Below are 22,541 nucleotides of genomic sequence, written 5' to 3' on the forward strand. Positions count from 1 at the left end.
TGTATACTTAAAAATGTTCTATAGATTGAAATGCCCTGGCACGTTTCCAGTATCGCCAGTTGACATCAGAAGGGGGAGGGTACGAGATGAGATTAGATTTGTGACTATGCAATGTGCATATCGGGTGGCAAACATTTATCTGGGCCAAAATCTGAAATGCCATAATTGACAGGTAACCTTCCCTGGGTTGTAGACTCAGCAGAAACATGTCTGGTCAGGAAAGATCGTAAAAGGTGTTTCTCAAACGTTTGGGTTTTTTTCTTCTTCTTTTTAACGTGAATACCAGGATAACAGAAGTAAAATACAGTAATTCCTGTCCAATCCAGTATTCAGCCAAAATTCCACTTGCCTTGCTCAACTACATTTAGAGATTTCCAAAAAAACAAATGTTGCCATCTAGTGTTGAAATATTGTAATAACGTTTTATGTTGCGTTTTCCTCTGCAGGTTAGGTTAAGAAAGAATTCCAGAGTATTTTCCTTAAAACGCTAAAACTTGTATCTTTGGGGCAAGACATCAGATCCCATTTAGGCCTTATAACTGAAATATTTATAACAACATAAGTCCTGCACTTCCTGGGCATCTCACTCTTTATTGAAACGCATTGACGCTAATAATATGTGTTTAATGTTTCCTTGCTACAAGCTTAAGCTATCATGGTGTAATTCGCCCTGTGACGAGATCATGGAAGAACTTGATTAGAATAGCAGAGGACAATTATGTAATAATGACACTATCCATGATTTTCTGTATGCTATTTATTTTATTCATGCCTGCATTCAAGTGCATTGTTGCTAGGCCAAGTTCATGTGAAGTCTTGTTCACCCAAGTCGAGTCTAATGTATTCGGCAACTTCAGTGGCACAAGTTTAAAATAAAATATTCCTATCTATGCCAAAAGACGGACTTAACTTTTGCATGTTCGTATTACTACTTTTTTGTTAAGTCAATTAACTATCAAATCAAGACAGGTTAAAATAAAATGCATTTTAAAAATATTTAAGCATTGCAGTTTGGCTTCTGTTAGCCGTAGAAACTCAGCTGGTCACCTCTAGCTTGCTCAGCAAAGGGTGCATGGAATTTCTGCCTAGCGATCGCCAGTAGGGGGCAGAACGGAGCATAACTTGGGTTAATGTCAAACATTTATATACTGTATGAGGTATAGATGTGGTTAACTGGTTTGTTTGTTTATTGATTTGATTATTACTTTTAATAACTGATGAAATTCTGCGCAGTGAATGCCACTTACTAGTCCTGGAAACGAGGCAGATATTAAGGAATATAATGCAGTTGACACTTCAGTTAATTAACCTTTTAAAAAGAGATTTCCCATGATCTCTTTGAAGATACTTTAGAAATTCTTAGCTGTTCAGAGGCAGCCACGCAGTTTCTTCCATTCCTAGAAACCTCTTTTTTTTTTTTTTTCTTGCTTGCTGGTGTTACTCGCAGTGTTTTGGCAGGACCTGGAAGCTAGCTCACCAACTGTTTGTAAAGATTGCTCACCAAAGGGCTGGATGGAAAATAGAAAGTGTCTAACGCAGTAAACCTACTTTCAGCTGGCATGATAAATAACATTTGGAACAAATGCTGGAGCTGGGGAAATAATAAGAACTTCACCGAATTTTATGAACAGCATCTTACACCTCCTAAACCATTTTCCAAATATTTGCCTATTTCTGATCTGGGTCACCTTGAAAGCTAATCAAACAGTGCACTAAATAAAGTTAGTCCAATAAACGTATTAATCTTTTTTGTTTTAATTCTATATATCTGATGGAACATTCACAATAATCTGACTTGCCCCTTCCCTTGACCTTACACAAGTGTCTGGGGCAAGAACTCGTACCAAGCAGAGCTCAGGGAGATTCTGCAACTCCATGAAAGCACCACCAGAACTCGAATCTTATGCAAGAGGATTAACTGACTCCCCCCCCCCCCCCCCTAGTGCTTGAAAACTTGCAATAAATGAAATCCGCCCGCAGCTTAATGTGTTGGTGTAGTTTGCCCTCTAGTGGATTTGACACAGGAGATTCATTCCCTTCACCAGTAGTACCATTAGTTTTATGACTATTTTTACTTATGTTATTAGAGTGTGAATATTACTGTCCCATTCCAGGAAATTGCCTTTAAAAAAAAAATCCAGTTTATAATTGCTGAATTCTCACTAGCTAAGTTTTTATTATTGGACATAGAAACATAGGTCATGTGGTCTTTATCTGCCCTCTGTCCAGTCTGCCTAACCATGCCCTCTATCTTAGACACCTAGAGAATGACATGGGGACACATTTTCCCGTCCCATCCCCATGAGTTATTTTCCTGTCCTTGCCTTTGCCCCATTCTTGCAAGCTCCGTCCTCATCCGCACAAGCCTCAAACACTTTGAAATCCTAAGTAGAAACATTCTAGAGCTCAGATTGTGATGTCATAATGCCTCATTCCACCAATGCCTAAGCTCCGTCCTCATCCGCACAAGCCTCGAACGCTTTAGAATCCTAAGTAGCAACATTCTAGAGCTCAGATTGTGATGTCATAATGCCTCAATCCACCAATGCCTGAGCTCCGTCCTCATCAGCACAAGCCTCAAACACTTTAAAATCCTAAGTAGCAACATTCTAGAGCTCAGACTGTGATGTCATAATGCCTCATTCCACCAATGCCTAAGCTCCGTCCTCATCTGCACAAGCCTCAGACGCTTTAAAATCCTAAGTAGCAACATTCTAGAGCTCAGATTGTGATGTCATAATGCCTCATTCCACCAATGCCTAAGCTCCGTCCTCATCTGCACAAGCCTCAAACGCTTCAAAATCATAAGTAGCAACATTCTAGAGCTCAGATTGTGATGTCATAATGCCTCATTCCACCAATGCCTAAGCTCCGTCCTCATCCGCACAAGTCTCAAAACACTTGAAAATCATAAGTGCTCAAAGCAGAGTTTACAGAAATGAAGCTTGTGGGGACGGGGGAAAATCTGTCCCCATGTCATTCTGTAATCAGTCTGTTTCATTTCGCCTTCATCCTATGCCCACTCATTCCAGAGCTTCTGGATTTAAAAAATGCAGATTAGGTCCACATTGAAATGACTCTGCAGCTTCATCCACTATGACTTTCCACTTACGAGTTAGCATAAAAGGAATGTGGGATGGGGGTGGGAGGACCCCACCTTTCTTATGTGGCAGTTCCATTTTTTGTTTTCCAGCTCAGTAACCGTACTGAAATATCACCTTGCCATGAGACTTCGGCCACAGTTTCTCAGAGATCGTCTCCCACCAGAGGGAGCCTGAGGCAAAGCTGCTTCTGAACCAGTGGTTCTCAGCCCAGATCTGGGAGACACCTTAATCAGATTTGCAGAAGATCTGTAATGAATATGCATAAGAATCAATTTGCATGCAAATGTATTCATATCTATTGTGGAGATCCTGACTGTGATGAGAACTCGTGTCTGGACCTTAATATCCAGCCTCCAGGTGTTAAAGTAATGATCACAACTCCTCCTCCCCCTGAGAAGCAGTTAATACCACCTCTGTGGCATCCCCAGACCAGGCTGATCTCATTTTTTTTTCAATTGCAAACCTTCTCCAGCAAAGCGTGCACAACCTTTTTCACTAAGACACTTTGCTGGCTTACGGGAGATGCTTTTAAACCAGTAGTTCTCAAGTTTTTAAGAACATAAGAATCGCCTTACTGGGTCAGACCAATGGTCCATCAAGCCAGTAGCCCATTCTCAGGGTGGCCAATCCAGGTCCCTAGTACCTGGCCAAAACCCAAAGAGTAATAATATTCCATTATCTCAGAGTAAGCAAGATTCTGGAACCCCAAAGAGCGCAACATTCCATGCTACCGATCCGGGGCAAGCAGTGGCTTCCTCATGTCTTTCTCAATAACAGACTACGGACTTTTCCTCCAGGAACTTGTTCCATCCTTTCTTAAAACCAAGCAGTGGTGTAGTAAGAGAGGGGGGCAGGGTGTGGACCGCCCTGGGTGCCGTCTTGGTGGGGGCACTGGCACCTCTCCGCAACCCCCATGCCATGCTCATGCCCTCCCTTCCCCACCCCCCCCATACCTCTTTAAAATCTTCACCAGCATGAGCAACTACTGTAGCCTGCTGCTCGCGCCAGCCTGGCTCCTTCTGAAATGACTTCCGGGTCGTGGGGCCAGGAAGTGATGTATGAGGGAAAGCAGATGCCGGTGCGAGCAGCAGGCTGGAAAAACTACTTGTGCTGGTGAAGATTTAAAGAGGTACCTGGGTGTGAAGGGAGGGGGGGGGCACTGCCCCAGGGCCTCTTACACTCGTTATGCCACTGTTTTCAGGATATTCACAATGAACTTGAATGAGACATTTTCCTGCACTGTATGCAAATTTCTCTCATCCATATTCATTACAGGTATCCCGAACACTTGACCGGCAAGGTGTGTCCCAAAAACTGGGTTGACAACCACCGTTCTAAACAAAGTTTAACTTTAGGGAGGTGATGACTTGAACTTCCCTTTCTGACCCCTCTTCCTTTGCTACATGGACACCAAGAGTTGTCTTTTTCTTTAAATTTGCAGACCTGATGGGCTTTGGCCCTTATCTGCCGTCATCTATGTTTCTATGAACTGAGATGAAGGTGGGGCATTTTCTTAAGAAATCAACAAACCCTTTATAGCAGTCACTGGAATCTTACTGGGTGCTGCATGTGATAAGGTAATTATTGCAGTCTCCTGCATTAGTGAGTCTATTAAAATGAGTGTGTGTGTGGGGGGGGGGAGGGAGTGTCTTTGGTATGTTTTATCATAGAAACATTTTAAGAGCTAGATTCACTAAGCCCACCGATCAAGTCCCGACCCGATTCACTAACCTCAGTCCCGATCATCATCCAATCCAATCCGCGCATGGAAATGAGGGTGAACGGCATGCAAATATAGACAGGCAGCGAGGGACACTGTCTGGGTTGGCCGATCCCAAAAGAAGCAACTGCTGGGGACCAGTCGTTCGCGTTTTTCCGACTGCATCTCCTGCTCTCTCCCCCGCGACTATCCAGCTCTCTCTGCTCCGATCGTTGCCCTGCTTCTGTCCTGACTCTCCTTGCCTTCCCGCAGTGCGAGCCCGTGGTTTAAAGCGGGTTAAAACCATAGGCTCGCGAAAAAGTTTTCTTTCTCTGCCGGGCAGGGAGGGCCCATCTACACGTGCGTCGGGATCACTGGAGAGCGATCCAGGCGGTTGGTTGGGGGCTTGATTCCGAACACCCCGGCCATGGATTGGATCGGATCACTTACGGATCGGATCCTATCCATGGCCTCAGTGAATCCAGACCTTTATATCATTATTTAAAAGAAGTCTTTTAGATCTCTGCCTAGGAAATGATGTGCATTTCACTCTTGAGTGTCTAAATTACCGTACTAGGTCTTTGCTATAGAAACGTTTTTGAGGGAAGTGAAAATGATATTTATTTCCAGTGAGGGGTTTAGTGAGACCCCCCTTGGATCACAGGTAAAAACTCTCTCTCGTGCACTAATGTGGAAAATCTGTAACTTTCACACTCTGTAAACCTCTGGTCAGTGCAATGAGTTTCTGATTGACGAGGACCATATTTTCATTTCTGACTTGGGGGGGGAAGTAATCTAAACTTAGTTTCTGCAAGTTGCTTAACAATAGTACAACCCGAGTTGTAGGAAGAAGTGAATGATGAAGATTGACCCACCTCCCAATCCATAGCTTGCACATCAGCCTGCCTTGGACCCTTGGGCTGAATATCAGAGCCAAAGTCTGCATCAGACTTAACATAAGACTAGCCTTAGCGTTAGGCCACTGATCCATCTTCACAGTGGCCCATCCAGGTCATAAGTACCTGGCAAAAACCTAACTAGCAGCAGCATTCAATGATACCAAGGCAAGCAGTGGCTTCACCCATGTCTCTCTCAATAGCAGACTAAGGACTTTTCCTCCAGGAACTTGTCTAAATCTTTTTTTTTTTTTTAAACTAGCTAAGTAACTGCTCTTACCATATCCTCTGGCAAATGCATTCCAGAGCTTAACTATTCTCTGAGTGAAATATGTCCTATTGGTTTTTAAAAGTACCTTCCTGTAATTTCAAGTGTCCCTTAGTCTTTGTAATTTTAATGGAGTAAAAAATCAATCCACTTGTGCTCATGCTACACCTCTCGGGATTTCGTAGACTTCAATCCTTTCTCCCCACAACCATCTCTTTTCCAAATTGACGAGCCCTAATCTCTTTACTTTTTCCTCGTAAGAGAGGATTTCCGTCCCCTTTATCATTTTGGTCGCTCTTCTTTGCATTTTTTTTCTAGTTCCGCTATCATTTTTGAGATAAGTTGATCAGAATTGCATGGACTATTCGGGGTGAGGTTGCCCCATGGAGCAACACAGAGGCATTAGAACATTCTTAAGCTTTTGTGGCTGGTGTCACGGCAACTGCAACAATCCTTCTTAGTCTTCTTTGTCATCCCTTTGCTAATAATTCCTAGCGTCTTGTTTGCTTTCTTTTTTTGGTCCCCTGCCGCACATTGGGTGGATGGTTTTCAGCTCGTTGTCTACAATGACGCCAGATCTTTTTCTTGGGCATCTTTTGCTGTAGAGCTCTTTCCCTGAAACCCATCTAGGTTCAGCTGAAATGGTTCCTAGAAAAACGAGGCTGTGGTGTTCCCCTTCCTCCTACTGCACAACAATCATTTTCATGAGAAGTTAAAAAATCTGATTAGACAAAACCCTGGGCAAGGTGTGAGAGGGGCAAAGATCCCTCAAGTTAAGGTAAGATCACTTCTTTCTTCAAGAGAAAGTGGTTAGACTTTTGCTTCCTCTCCCTCCAGGGTACCGCAGTGACTTGGAGAGCTTTTTTCCTCCGTCAGACGTTTGAACTGAGCTTGGCTTTCATTTTGCCATGTTAAGTGCAGCGATTTGTTTCAGGAGGAGTAAAACATTAATGTTAGAAGGTCTCTCTTCCTTTTTAACTTTTAAAACTGTAACTAGTTTGCTGTTTATTTTGAGCTGACCAAAGAAGGTTCAATAAAAGAAGTTGCTTAAGTTTTTTTTTTTTTTTTTTGTTTTGGATTTTTTTTTTTTGTTGATCTTCATTTCATTCCAATGGACTAACTCTTAGTTTCTATTTTGAGAGTCAGATGCTCACCAGGAAAACCATTAAACGACAAGCCCTGCTTGAGGGGACATGTTAAGTACATTTATTTCATGCTGTAATTTTATTCTGATCTGTGGCTGCACCAATGTCCCTTCTCTCTTTTAATCCTTCAAACCAGGGGTGTCTAACCTTTTGGCTTCCCTGGGCCACATTGGCTGAAAAAAATGTTTCCGGGGCTGCACAACCGCTGCAGCAAGACAGAGGAGGGAGCCGGCAAGACAGTAAACACCCGGGGGCCGCAGAGGAAAACACTGCATCGCCCTTGACCGGGGCCACACAAAATACATCACAGGGCCGCACGTGGGCCGCAGGTTGGACACCCCTGCTTTAAACTGCATACCTTAAACTTCATTGTCGTTGATGCTGCCGCCTCCTGTCTCGCATGTGTTCAACTTCAGCTCTAGGCAGAAAAGGTGGCGGAAGCAAAGCAGTGACGGGTGTTAGAGAAGACTGGAATAAGCACAGAAGAACATCCTTGGAAAGGGAGGAAAGGCCAGAGTTTGCATGGCAGACGCAGTGAACCTCAGGATCTTCTCGGTCTGGTTTCTCACCTTTCGGTCACTTCCTGTTTTAACATCTTTCCTGTTCTCTTGAGCCCATTTCTAAATATAATCTAATATACCCGAGCGAGTGGTACAGTGTAGGGGGGTGAAGAACCTGTGTGCATGAAATAGGAGTGGAACTTGGGTGTGTTAGAATGTGATGACCTTAAGTCCCATAATGCCCCTTCTTTCAATTCTCCTCCTCCCTCCTACCGAAATCTCTCCCCCCCCCCCCGTCTCCCTCCTCTTCCCCCTTCTTCCTCCTTGCAGTTCGTAATTCTATGATCAATTTGGAATATAACCACTTGTAACTACTTTCTCCTTGCTATTCGCAACTCTATGATCAATTTGGCATGTAACCTCTTGTAATTTGTTCTAATCAATGTGAACCGCCTAGAACTCTTCTGGGTATGGCGGTATACAAAAATAAAGTTATTATTATTATTATTGTTATTAAGGTGGCCAAACTGAAAAGGTGACAGTGAAAGCTAGAAGGATGCTAGGGTGCATAGGGAGAGGTATGGCCTGTAGGAAAAAGGAGGTACTGATGCCCATGTATAAGACTCTGGTGAGACCTCCTTTAGAATATTATGTACAATTCTGGAGGCCACAGCTTCAAAAAGATATAAACAGGATGGAGTTGGTCCAGAAGAAGGCTATTAAAATGGTGCGTGGTCTTCATCATAAGGCATATGGGGACCGCCTTAAAGATTTCAATATGAATACTTTGGAGGAAAGGTGGGAGAGGGGAGATATGATAGAAAAGTTTAAATACCTATGTGATGTAAATGAGCATGAGTTGAGTCTCATTTGAAAGGAAGCTCTGGAATGAGAGGGAATAGGATGAAGTTAAGAGGTGATAGGCTCAGGAGTAATCGAAGGAAATGCTTTTTTGCAGAAAGGGTGGTAATTGTGGGAATAGTCTCCTGGTAGAGGTGGTGGAGACAAGGACTGTCTGAATTCAAGAACGTGTGGGACAAACACATGGGATATGGCTGGGGGAGGAGGAGATAGTGGATGCTCTGGATGGGCCATTTGGCCTTTATCTACCATCATGTTTCTATAATCAGAAAGTTCTATGACCTCACATTGCAGGTGTAAAGAGCCTTAGCCTATAGGAAGAGGAGATGCAAATGTTAAGAGCCTTAGCCAATAGGGAGAGGAGGAGACTTTATCTGCCATCAAGTTTCTATGACCTCACAATGCAGGTATAAAGAGCTTTAGCCAATAGGAAGAGGAGATGCAAATGTTAAGAGCCTTAGCCAATAGGGAGAGGAGGAGATAGTGGATGGTGCGGATGGGTAGACTAGATGGGCCATTATCCGCTATCATATTTTTATACAAGATTTTTTTGATAAACTGTACATTGGACAATAAACACATTTTCTACAGATCCAGCAGTTAGAAATAGCCTTATTAAATGACTGTCATGCCAGATTAAGTTTTAGTTCACACCTGCTTTTCTTTTGCAATATGACTCAGTGGCTTTCTCACATTTGAAACCTGAGCTTACTCGGAAAGGGTGATTCTGCGGACTGGCCAAAACAAACGCAGCGGCCGATATGCTTCTCTTTTGTTGGAAGTTTGAATAATCTCTGCTTTCAATATTACACATTATTTGTTTATACAGTTGCCGCTCAGTGTGGCGTAAACAGCTTAGAAACAGTGGGCAGCTTGATGGAGAGTGTTTAAGGCTGGCAGGATTGCACAGAGTAGGTGCCTTGGAGAACTGTTTTGGCTAAAAGCAGCGGAGCTGTTTAGAAAATAGTGATTCAGTCTTTGAGTTTTGAGCTACAAGTTAGAAATAGAATATGAAGTAATATCGAACCTAGTTTGTTCCTTGGGGCATATTGTGAATGGCCAACACCAGTTGGTTTCATATAACTTGGAGATCATGTGTGTATTGGTTATGTTTTGTAACTTGGAAGGAAGTCTCAGCACCTTGTCTAATCCTTGCAGCTCAGTGACGTCACAATGGATTATGACATGGAGCAAATTTTATTTAGGATGAGAGAACAGATGGTGACCGGTACCCAGGAGGTGTTTTTTAAAGGTTTTAAGGTGGAGTTTCTGCAGATGTCCTCGGTTGGGAAAGTGGGTGAGGGCGTGTCCTTTGGAAGAGCAAGAACGCCCCGGTAGCTTTTTGGAGTCATCTTAAATGGCCTGGGAATTGCTTCTTGCCTGGCAGCTTTTTGGGTTTTCTTTGTATGCAGTTACTTGAAAATGAACAAATTTGTTAATCTTACAACCTATAAAGATTAATTGTTGCCTTATTCTTTTTTTGTCTTTAAGGTTTTGAAGACATTTTGGGATTCTGACTTCTGGGTAAGTAGGTCAAATATTTCTACACTTTTGCTTTGAGACAGAAAGATCAATCAATTATTTCTCTAAGGTTACCCCGTATGGGAGATGCGTTGGACCCAGTCTGAGCCACGGGTCCATTCAGTGCAGTACCTGAGGATGGTCTGGCTGTCCTTCTGCAATCCTCCTCACTTCCCTCTTTCACACTGACACACACTTCACTAAATTGCCAGAAAAAGTAGAACTTGAAACTCCACTGATGTCTGTCCCCTTTTCTCCAAGTCCCTGCAAAGTCAGTGTGGTCATTTTGCAGACGTACCCTCATCGGGATAAGTGTTTTTTTACGCTTTGCCGGACAGCTATGTTGAGGTCTGTAATGTCTCTCTCAGGTCCAAGCAGGATGGCTTCCTCCGCAGACAGCTGTATCCAGTTCACACGCCACGCCAGTGATGTTCTCCTGAACCTGAACCGTCTTCGAAGCCGGGACATCCTCACAGATGTTATCATCGTGGTAAACAGAGAACACTTTCGTGCCCATAAAACAGTCCTCATGGCCTGCAGGTAGGTGACACCTTTATTTTTGCAAGAGTTTTCTGGTAATTACAACCTAAGAGGTATTATGAATTGAATGAGCCTATTTAGAGCAGAGGTCTGAAGGGAAGGCATTTGTGAATGTATAATTGTTACTGTTATGGAGGGATCATTTTTGATATGGTGTTTAAGTCTGAATTTAGATGTTTTGAGAAGTGCCTCCAAAAATCAGGTAAAGGAAAATGGCCATTTTTGAAACTGCAAAATGTTGTCTTGTTTTTTTTTTTTAATGTTCGCCCTTAAGTGCTTCTGTCTTTTTTGACCATTTAAAACCCCCAAATCCAAATGCAAGACGCACACATTAAGCCATTGGGATGCAGGAGGGGCCAGCATTTTTAGTAGACTTCCCAGCAGAGCAGTGGGGTACCCTAGGGGTCCTAGTTGTATATCTCTCCATAACCCCCCTTACATTGTATGGGGAGCCTTCCAAAACCTACTAGACCCACCAAAAGCCCTTATGCCTTATGTCGGTATAGAAGGGCTTTGATGGGCACACATGGGGTCCCCTTCTCTGGGGTCTAGTGCGCAGACTATCAGGTTATTCTAGACACCGTTTGCTTCTCTACTAGGACTGGCCTTTCTTTCCACTATAGAATTTCATACCAGCAGTCTGGGGGAAACTATTTATTTATTCAATTTTCTATACTGTTCTCCCAGTTTACACAAATTTATTCAGGTACTCAAATCATTTTTTCCCTGTCTGTCCTGGTGGGTTCACTATTTAATGTAACTGGGTCAATGGGGGGATTAAGTGACTTGTTCATGGTAACAAGGAGCAGCAGGGATTTGAACTCACAACCTCAGGGTGCTTTAACCACTGCACCACTCTAGAAATCAAAATGTAGTAAAAGTGCGCTAAGAATAGGTCAATCATGCCATTGTGACATCACTTATGAGGATGGCTCTTATTGGTGGAATGAGGCATTATGATGTCACAATAGCAGCTCTGGTTATCGGAGACTGAAACTCTTCACACTGTTTATTTATTCAATTTTCTATACTGTTCTCCCAGTTTACACAAATTTATTCAGGTACTCAAATCATTTTTTCCCTGTCTGTCCTGGTGGTTCACAATCTATCTAATGTACCTGGGGCAATAGGGGGATTAAGTGACTTGCCCAAGGACACAAGGAGTAACATGGGTTTGAACCTACAACCGAGGCTATAGCTTTAACCATGGTGCCACACTCCCCCCAATGTGGGAACTAATAATTATGCACCAATTACACATGCAAATGAATGGCATTTATGCACATATGCCATTATTCTAAGCATCCACTTAAGCTCTATACACATCTTGCAGGTAGGCATACACAAAGCCGGGAGTATAGTCAGGGCTCACAATTAAACATGCAAAGTTTTTAAATATTATAAATTAGGCACATATCTCCATCCTCTAGGAACCTAAATAGAGATGCATTGTTAGTTACCCCTTAAACCCTGAATTCTATAAAGGACACCCAAATTTGCACACTGGTTTCAGATCCATGCACAACCTAATTTAGTTAATGAGCTGTTAATCATTGAATGTGGATCTGCCTATATACCAACACTGCGCACCCAAATTTTTTTGTGCGCAACTCATAAGGGGGCGTGGCCAGGAGAGGTAGGTCGGCAGCATTACCAAAACGTAGGTGCAGTGTCGTAGAATACATCAGGTTTAGCAGGTGCAAGTCTTCGAGCCCAGTTAGGTGCGAGATCTGCAGTACGCTAGTATCCTATAAAGATTACTTACTGCTAAGCAACCTTAATAGAAATGTCAGTTAGCATCTGACTTGGGGTCAGATTCAGTAAATGACATCCAAAGTGATGATAAAAGTGTTCATTGATGGGTTTATGAGACTTCTCGGGTAGCTGAAGGCATGTGGTCAACACTTATCTCTTCTTGTCTTTAGTGGTCTTTTCTACACCATCTTCACTGACCAGATGAAATGCAACTTGAATATCGTCAATTTAGATCCAGAAATCAACCCAGAAGGGTTCCGGATCTTGCTGGACTTCATGTACACGTCGCGCCTGAGCCTTCGGGAAACCAGCATCATGGCAGTCATGAATGCAGCGCTTTACCTGCAGATGGAGCACGTTGTAGACACCTGCCGAAGGTTCATCAAAGCCAGGTGAGAGGCAGCACTGCACCTGGAAAGCTTTTCTGGGAACTCCTAGTAGAGGCTGGTTCAGCACTGGCGAATATACGCTTCAGTGCTTTTCTCTGGCCTGGATATTCCTGGAAGGTGCATCTGTGAAGAATGATGGATGGAAGTGCACGATGCTATAGACAGAGTGTGACATGAGGGGAAACTGGGTTTCTTAAAGCAGTTACTGCTAGTGTTGGCATCTAGTGGCATAGTAAGGGTAGGAGGACCTCAAAATCTTCACCAGTGGCTTTTCTCCAGAAAGCTCCTTGCGCCAGCTTTGGCTTTCCCTCAAATGTCACTCCCTGGCTCCTTGACCTGGAAGTGATTCAGAGAGGAGCCAGGCTGGTACGAGCAACAGACAGGAGGAGTTGCTCGTTCTAGCAAAGATCTACAGAGGTATGAGGTGGGGGGAGGGATGGTGCGAGTGTGGCATGGTGGGACGAAGAGGTTCCAGTACTCCAACGATACTGTGCCCGGGGCAATACGCCCCCCCCCCCCTTACTATGCCACTGTTGGCATCCAAAAGTAGCTCAGTGGCCTTCTGAAAAGTTGATAACTTCATAGTGATCATAACCGGCAGTGATGCTCATATTGGGGAGTGTAAATTGAGTTCTTGTACTGAGATGAGGCTGGAACTTGAACTGCTCCCTCCTCCCTTGAGTTAAGGCTAGAGGCCGGGTGGTGTTTGCTTTCACAAGAGCAGCAACCCTGCAAGCAACTTGTCTTGCACTGAACGTGTACAAGTGCAAAGTGGTGGAAAGAGCACCAGACTGGTTTGAAGTATGAGGTGCTTATTTTCCAAGCAGATGAATGTCTCAAAATAGCCCCCCCCCCCAAAAAAAAAAAAAAAAAAAAATTCAGATGCTTTAAAACATCTAAATTATGTGGTTTGAAAGACAGAATTTGGATGTTTTACATTGCAGGTCATCCAAGTAGGGGGGAGGGGCATGCTGGAGGTGTGTGTTTTGGGCGGGAATAGAACATCTTTCAGTGATAATGGAATGGGAAGAAACATCTAACACAACATCTAGGCCCGTTTCAATCACATCCAGGTCTCCTGACTGTGCAGTTGATCCTTTCCCATCCCACTAAAGTGAAAGTAGCAGTAGACGCCATACTCTTGTATTATGGCCATTCCAAATAAAGCATCAAGCAAACGTGAAGAAGTAGCCTAGTGGACTTTGAACAACGGGAGCCAGGTGCAACTCCCACTTTAACGCTCTTTATTTCTGTACAAATATATGAGCCCTTCTAGAATACACCTACAAGTGTGATGGCCTTTAGGTGTAGTAGGTGTTTATCTGTTCCTGGAGGACTCGTGATAACCTTTAAAGGGACCCAGGCACAAATCCTACCTTAAGTCCACTGCATTGACCATTAGGCCTGCTCCTCCTTGTGGCCATTTTCGTACAAATGAAGCCAGAAAGATGTCTATGTGCCCAGTTTTTTGGTGTTCATAACTTGGACATTTCATTTTGGATATTTTGGGTGCAAGAATGTCCTTCCTGAGTATTTTTGAACAGGAAAGTCCTGTTTTTTCTGTTTTGAAAATGGCTGCGAGTTGGACATTCTTATGAAAATACCCTGTGTGTCCTTGTACTGGTTCTCTCACTGACTTTGCCAAGTCATTGTTACCCAATATGGTCAATCAAGGGTTGATTACAAACATTATTAAAGTTGGTTGTCTATAAATCAACCTATCTAGAATGAGATCCTGTTGTGCCGATTATCTGTGTGACAGTTCTTTTGTATCTTTGATTTTTTTTCTAGCGAAGAGATGGTGTCTACTGTAAAACCCCCCAGAGAAGAATTCTTACCTGGAAGAGTGATCTTGCCTTCAGATGTCATGGCTTATAGGAATCGTGAAATGTCTGAGAATGGTGTACCCCTTCGGAATACGACTATCTGTGATGGCAGAGCTTTTGGCCCCACCTTGTACAATGGCATGACTGGATCCACCGCTGCCTATCCCATATATAGCCATATTCCAGTGCATGGTTTTCTCTTCCCAGATGAAGACACACGAGACGCGAGGATGCCCATGTCTGAAGTAGCCAGGGCCAATCGGTACCAAAAAGAAAGCATACTGCCTTGTGACAACACTAGGACGGTCCTTACAGATTACAGAAGGGCTGTTGAGGATGTTTCATCCAGCATGTGCCACCCCACCATCTATTCTCCAAAAGAAGTTGCTCAAGAAAAGATGGCCAATGACTTACACTACAATGTAGTTTCAGCTTCTAAGTCTGCTACCCCATCTGGCAAAAGCAACCCTTTCTATACCTGTAATAAAGTAGGGAAAGAGGAAGAAAGAACCTCTTCAGAAGATGAAATAAGTCAACACTTTAAACCAAGCAATGTGCCAGTGAACCAGAAGGGGCTGGTCAGTCCCCAAAGTCCCCAGAAGTCAGACTGCCAACCAAACTCTCCGACCGAGTCCTGCAGCAGCAAAAACGCCCGCATTGGTCAAGGGTCTGGTTCTCCGACCGCCAAAAGCCCCACCGATCTCAAAGCCTGCAACTGGAAAAAGTATAAGTTCATTGTACTCAACTCTCTGAACCAGAGTGCGAAGGAGGACAGTAGCAACCAGAGTGAAATGGGACATCTCTCTCCTCAGTCCTACATCTCCACAGCATCGTGCCAACAGCCTATTGAACCTGAAAATCTAGATGTGCAGAGTCCAATGAAAATGGCGGTCAACAGTGACGATTCAACAGTACCGCAGGCCAGCAAACTTAACAACATTGTTAACAGGTACTGAGAAATGTCCGAAATGTTTCCTAGTGCTCTGGTCCAGCGTTTATATGTAGGGTTCCCAGATTTGTGGAGCTAAAAACCGGACATGTGGCCCTGCCCCCAGTTCTGCCCCACCCCCACACAAACCTCGAGCTCAAGGCCGCATCTGGACGGTCTCCAAGCACGCATGGATGTAATATAATGGTGTCACATGCAAGTGCTCTTCGAAAACCTTACTAACAGCTGTCTTGTGTTTTTTGTAATCCATCCGGTCACCCAGACAGTCCTCCCAAAAAGACATCTGGTAACCCTACTTACATGGTATTTTTTTTTTTGCATAGCTTTATAAAATTATAAGAACAGTACACATAATAATGCAATCACAATTGGTTTAACGAAAGCCGGCTTGAAACATTTTTGAGGCGTGATTTGTCGATACAATTGTGTGTCCTACATTTCATGGAGTAAGTAAAGAGAAGGGCATGAGAATGCATCGGAACAAGATGCCTGGGAGGCGTGAGGCACTGCATGAATTGCCATGGGGAGCCTTCGTTGATCAGAGGCTGAGCAAACTAGTAAAATCTGAGTGCAGCCAAACCAGAGGGTGTGTTTACATGTGGCTATTTTTCCAAAATGACCATGCCGTTTTCTCAGAGTGACATTTGACATGTAAATATCGGCTCTAGACAGATGCTACTTACATGTGAAGGTCCCCATCACCCAGAGGCATCAAGGGGGTGTGGCTTGTGCATGTTTCAGGCAGGACATTTGTAGCCTACATTTCACAAAAGAAATACATATATGTATGGGGGAATTATTGCTTTTAGACTGTACGCCAGCTCAAAGGCATGCATAGACTTTTTAAAGTGCTCGTTTCAGCCATGGCTCCACTTGAGGGATTAAGGGGGTGGTTCTCCTTCATCCCTTCACTGGTGACACTGACGCATGCAGGTGTATAAAATGGGACAGCTAAATGTGGAAGGGTTACTATTTGCATGTGGAAATTACAAAATCACCACTTCCATGTGTTAAGTGGAAATACATTTTTACAGAAAGAGTGATAAATGCATGGAAGTGTCTCCCGGAAGAGGTGATGGAGACGAAGACTGTCTGAATTCAAGAAAGCCTGGGATAGTCACGTGGAATCTCTTGGAGAGAGGAAGAGATAATGGTTATTGCGGATGGGCAGACTGGATGGGCCATTTGGCCTTTATCTGGCATCATGTTTCTAGGTTTCTGGGATAGGCACGTGGGATCTCTTGGAGAGAGGAAGAGATAATGGTTATTGCGGATGGGCAGACTGGATGGGCCATTTGGCCTTTATCTGCCATCATGTTTCTAGGTTTCTATCTCCACCTGGAAGCTGCTGGGTCTCCGCCATTCCTTTTTTAAAATGCGTGTTTTTTGTAAACGGTTGCTCGGCACTGCACACACCCAAAGACCCATGTGCCTTGTCTAAACTACCACAGAACAGTCTTACCTGGACATCTCGGTTCCAATCTTTGTGTTCCCTGTAAAATCAAGTTCTAATCCAAGCAGGCTGCAGTGTTTTGGAAGATCTGAAGGGAGGAAGTGCAAGTCATTAAAATGAGCATGATGGTAATGGAAGCAAGATGGAAAGCATTAAAGGAGCACATTTTAGGAATGCTACATAGACGAGCAGAGATTGATGGTCCTGAAACCCCCTAGAGAAAGATTTGGTGATCGATGGAGGAAGAGCCTCCCTCCAGTCAGTATATTAGGAGATGGTTCACCAGCTGTACTGGGACAGTTCTGGTACTCTTTGAGGGACTGAAAATGGAACTGCCAGAGTCTAGAGCAGTCGTGAAAGAGTAATTAGTTGGTGGTAAAGAACTTGTTCAAGGATGTTACAAGAGAATGGAAGTAGGAAGGAAGCAGCTATTGCACTCTGGATGGGCTATAGGAGAGCATTTTGGTAAGACTCGAGGGAATAGTGGAAGGCCAGAAGGTGGTGAGGAACTGCAAATGGAGATCACAAGGAATTAAGAGGGTTACGTTGGAAAGGAAAAGGAGGTGGGTGATGGATCATTTTGGAGGTATAGTGGGTTTACAAGCTAAAATTTAGATCTTGGAGCTTTTATCAGCTGAAAGTGGAAGGGTGAAGAGAAAGGAATGGTAGTATCGCAAGGAGTGGGAGTAGAATTAGAGTGCTGGGTAAGTGGAATTCTAGAGTCATTTTATTTTTGACATACAAAATGGCTGCCAAGAAGTTTTAGATAAGATTGTTGATAACAAGCTAATGATATTGAAGAGGGAAAGGAAGTCTTGAAATTCTAGGACATGAGATTACAATGTAATAAAGAACAGGCTGTCTATTTCTGCAATCAGATCTAATCAGGAAGAGCATATGAGGAAAAGCGTTGGTTCATGATGAATAAAGGGAGTGATCCGAGGTGGAGCTTTCCTGGAACAAGCCGAGCGCTAGAGTTGGAGAGGACCTAATAATGGAAAGCCTTTATGAATGATGGATGTGAGGCACTGTCCATTGCTATAGTCATAGTGGGACACTAGATGGGGCTTTTACTATTTGAACAAAAATAACGGAACTGCTATCCTAACGTATCATGTGGCTTCTATTCTGGACTGCACAGTTTTGTTTGTGTAGGGTGGAAATACATTTGACCAAATATGTATTATTGAGAGAAACTGGGGAAGCCACTGCTTGCCCTGGATCAGTAGCATGGAATGTTGCACTCTTTGGGGTTCCGGAATCTTGTTTACTCTGAGATAATGGAATGTGGCTACTCTATGGGGTTCCGGAATCTTGTTACTCTTTGGGGATTCCACATGGAATGTTACACTCTTTGGGGTTCCGGAATCTTGCTTACTCTGAGATAATGGAATGTGGCTACTCCTTGGGTTTTGATCAGGTATTAGGGACCTGGATTGGCCACTGTGAGAACGAGCTTGATGGACCTTTGATCTGACCCAGTAAGGCTAGTCTTATGTTCAAAATACCGCGAGAGGAGGAGATTTGTGCCATACTTTGAGAGCAGTACATGAATGATAAGGTTGTTGAAGGCTGTTTTCTGTCCTATTCTGGTAGCATAGATGTCAGACTTACCTCACACTCTGCTTTTCTGAGGGAGACCAACTAGCCCTGCTCTTTTTTTGCAGAAGCATGAGTGGCCATGTTTGCTGAAGAAATGGGGAAACGAGATTAAGGAAATGGCCAGTTAGAATGTAGGACAGCACAAAGGAAGATCACAGCCCTCCTATTTTACTTACCATTTTTGTTATACTTTCCTATCATAAATTGTATTTCACCCCCAACCTCCACATATCTCTACGTTTTGTCTCTGTCCTCGTCTTCACTATTGATACACCTTAAAATTTTATATAGAAATATTTTTCTTTGTACACTGCTTAGACAATTTTTAAGCGGTGTATCAAATTTTAAATAAACTTGGAGTTGCACACTGCCATATATGAGTGTCATGTAAGTTTTCATGTGTGGTAGTTGGCCAACGCCATCACCTTTCATTGTCATATTCCTTGGGTAATGGGAATGGAACGTAATTTTTGGTTTTGTAACATCCTAATGTGACCTGTATTTGTTTCCAGGTCACTGGATGAGTCATCTCGAAGCAGTGAGGGGCATTCTCCTCTCTATCTGCATACACCCAAATACAGTTCCTGTGGATCCCAGTCTCCGCCTCACTTTGAAATATGTCCTCACACACCCGGCTCTACTTTTGGAGAGGAGATGGTCGAAACACAGTCTGAATATTCGGACTCCAGCTGTGGTAAGAAAATTTCACTTTTGCTGCTTCTCACGTTCAAATACTATATCAAAACTAGGTCTTCCTGTCTGACCTTTATCCATTTGAGGTGCTTCTATGGCTAGGATGCTCTAGAGCAGCAGTTCTTAAACCTGTCCTTGGGAACCGCCAGCTGGCTGGATTTTCGCGATATCCCTAATGAAGATGCATTACCATTCACACTAGGAGTACGCTTGAAAATCATTGCTTGTGTGTAAAAACTTTCCACCAAAAAACACAAATCCATTTTGAAGTAGGTCAATTCCTCATTCAAAATATTTTGAATTTTTTTTTGTAAACTATGATGTGCTTGGACTCATAACCAGAATGCTACAGGATAGGGAAGGGTTACCAAGGCACCATCATGGCCACATCAATGTCCCAACCGCCTTTGCCTTGTCACATTTCTACAATATCACCATAAAAAGTATTGTATAAGTGCGACAAGGCAAAAGCGGTTGGGACACTGATGAAGCTATGACGGTCCCTTGGTAACCCTTGCCTATCCTGTGGCATTTTGGTTATGGGTCTGAGCACATCATAGTTTACAAAAAAAATTCAAAATATTTTGAATGAGGAGTTGACTTATTTCAAAGTGGACTTCTGTTTTCTGGTGGATAATTTGGTTATTGGAAGCGTCTATACTGGGGAAGCCAATTCGGAGCGGTTTTCATGAGATTTGGTAATGATGTTAACAATACATGAGTTAAATATACAAATATCTTACCTATATATTCCATCTGTGTACGTATAGAATTATAGTTTTGCATGGCAGTCGCCTTTATTATATGCAAATCTGCCTCGTGTATGTTCATTACGAATATCTTGAAAACCTAATTTGGCTAGAGGTCTCCAAGGACAGGTCTAAGAACCACTGCTCTAAAGAATCGTACAATAAGAGGGAAGAGATGCTGGGATATAGTAATCTTCTACTTAAAGACCATGATGCCACCAGGCACACAGACATCTGGCCACCCAATAATTTGAAGCATATCTGCACTGTCTGTGTGTAGACAGTCTTTCATCTTATCACTACTCTTCTCCCAGTGTTAAATCTCTCCTGTTCAGCTCCATGTCGACCTTCAGTGACAAACTGAAAGCACACGTAACTGGAGGCCCTTAACTGTCAACTTTTTTTAGTTGGCTCTGTTGAGTCTTGGTCAAAGTGGGGTCAGCAGACAATCAGTCTCAATAATCCAGTGGCCGATTCCATTCCTCCTCCTTTTCTCTTTGCATCTCTTTCTTATTCCCCGCCTTCCCCCCTTCTATCTTATGACTATTAGCTTGCCAGAAGGATTATGGGAAAGCAGTGCATTTCTTAAGCTTTGTGAGTGTTTTCAAATAGAGTTTCCTCTCTAATTCCCAATTGGTCCTATTTGTCTTGAATAGATCGCAAGTTGTGTCCAACTGGGACTGTCTCCTCTTACTGTTTTGTGTAGGTCAAGTAGGCGTTATGGAAATTAGGGCTAGTAATGAAATTTCAGTTCCTATATATTATAGATATCTTTTTCGCTCTTATATGAAGAACATCTCACAACCCTGCAAGGGGGAGGACCCACAAGCTAGCATATGTCTATTTACATGGATCACTCTAGATCATCTTCATGAAGTGACCATCAAGTCTTGCATATTCTTAACACATTTACAGTAACCTGTATCTTTGCATCAGTTCTCTGTGGCTAGCACAAGGGTCTCTTTTAACCCTCGGTGTTCTCTGCAATTCCCACCTGTCCCCAGAGGGTTTGTCTGGCTTAGTGCCCTTTCAGTGCTGCTGCTGGACCATTAGGGGGTGCCACTGTAGTGGCAGTTGTTTTCCCTTCCTTCTGAAGTTCTGAATCCAGATCACCAAGGCCACAGTGCTGTAATCTGGGTCTTAGTTTTGCCAGTTTCCATGCTCACTCCTTTGTGTTTTCCAACAGAGAATGGGACTTTTTTCTGCAACGAGTGTGACTGCAGATTCTCTGAGGAAGGCTCACTAAAGAGACATACCCTCCAGATGCATAGTGATAAGCCCTACAAGTGTGATCGCTGCCAGGCTTCCTTCCGCTACAAGGGGAACCTAGCCAGCCACAAAACAGTCCATACAGGTAGGTTTCTTGGCACATGGCCTACTTCTCGTATAGAACCTATAGCTCCTCAGGTGACAAAATGTAGGCCTTTCCATAGACCCTATATATCTTTGTGATCTTGACTAAATTACTACATTCAGTTACTTCACTCCTGGATCTGGACTTCAATGCACATTGACATAGGATAGAGCTAATGTCACTTCTATCACCTTGTACCATCAGTTCAAGGCCAGACACATCCTGTGCGGTTAAGTGCTGGATTTCATCCTTTCTGTAGCCATCGGAGAAGAGGATCTGAACATCCCAGTTCTGGAAAGAAATTCTAACTCCAGCTCTCCCTCTGACCGCTGTCACCTTATCTCTCTCTTCCTCTAAAACCCAAATCGAAACACCAGGCGTTTGTCTTCATCTAGTTTGTGGAGGCCAAAATTTCAAAATGATTAGAAGTGCCAAACCTAGTACAAATGATTTTCCTGCACACAATGAAGGAGCTTGATCAGTATTGGGGGTGCTCAGCACCCACTGTCGCCCACAAAGCTGGCAGCTGTATCTGGCTTTTTTGAGGAGGGTGGGGGGATCCTCTATCATTACATAGGCCAACAACACACTTTATCCCATGTATCCCTCTGCTCTTGAAAATTAAAACCAGAGTGATTCAATAATCCATTTCTTGGGCTGACTGGCACCACAGAAATTTTGAACAGCATAACAGGGCTGAGTTTCTGAAAAAGGAATTCACCTGATTCTTTTTTTTCTCTCTCTTTTCCATGGACTACAGGAGAAAAACCGTATCGGTGTAATATCTGTGGAGCTCAATTCAACAGGCCTGCCAACCTGAAAACTCACACGAGGATCCACTCAGGAGAAAAGCCGTACAAATGTGAGACCTGTGGTGCCCGCTTTGTCCAGGTGAGGATCTTTTCTGGTTTCATGGTTTAAGCATAAATAAATGTGACAGAGGTAAATGTCGGGTTTTAAAGAGCAGTTTTCATCAAAATATTATTCAATGCTTCAGAAAATCAAATGGAGCCACCTCCAGGGGCACAAGGCCTGGCACCTGTGCAATCTGAAAACTTATTGGTCCATCATAGGTGGATGAACAGGCAGTGAAGCCATGTCTCGGTGTATCCGAGGCAGAGCAGGGATGGAGCTGAGGCTCAGGGAGACAAGAACGTAAAAGGTCATGACTTTTTTTTTTTAATTTATTTATCAAATTTTTACATGTTATAAATCAAGTATCCACTTGTACAGAAAG

General features: G+C 43.3%; 1 protein-coding gene across 5 annotated transcripts in view; it reads left to right on the plus strand.

Moving 5' to 3' along the window:
• Nucleotides 1–22,541, plus strand: part of BCL6 (BCL6 transcription repressor) — a 32,560-nt gene that overhangs the window by 1,861 nt on the left and 8,158 nt on the right. For 3 of the 5 annotated variants that reach the window (XM_033958273.1, XM_033958274.1, XM_033958276.1), the window contains exons 2-8: nucleotides 9,965–9,997; nucleotides 10,363–10,534; nucleotides 12,460–12,681; nucleotides 14,470–15,453; nucleotides 19,021–19,202; nucleotides 21,137–21,304; nucleotides 22,065–22,195. In XM_033958273.1, the coding sequence (XP_033814164.1) occupies nucleotides 10,374–10,534; nucleotides 12,460–12,681; nucleotides 14,470–15,453; nucleotides 19,021–19,202; nucleotides 21,137–21,304; nucleotides 22,065–22,195 (1,848 nt within the window). In that variant the 5' untranslated portion in view covers nucleotides 9,965–9,997; nucleotides 10,363–10,373. Of the gene's footprint in view, nucleotides 1–4,573; nucleotides 4,682–9,964; nucleotides 9,998–10,362; nucleotides 10,535–12,459; nucleotides 12,682–14,469; nucleotides 15,454–19,020; nucleotides 19,203–21,136; nucleotides 21,305–22,064; nucleotides 22,196–22,541 lie in introns of those variants that run through there. The other 2 variants (XM_033958275.1, XM_033958277.1) reach the window with 2 other exon arrangements.

This window comes from Geotrypetes seraphini, chromosome 9 (genome assembly GCF_902459505.1).
Source record: "Geotrypetes seraphini chromosome 9, aGeoSer1.1, whole genome shotgun sequence".
NCBI classification, from domain to species: domain Eukaryota; kingdom Metazoa; phylum Chordata; class Amphibia; order Gymnophiona; family Dermophiidae; genus Geotrypetes; species Geotrypetes seraphini.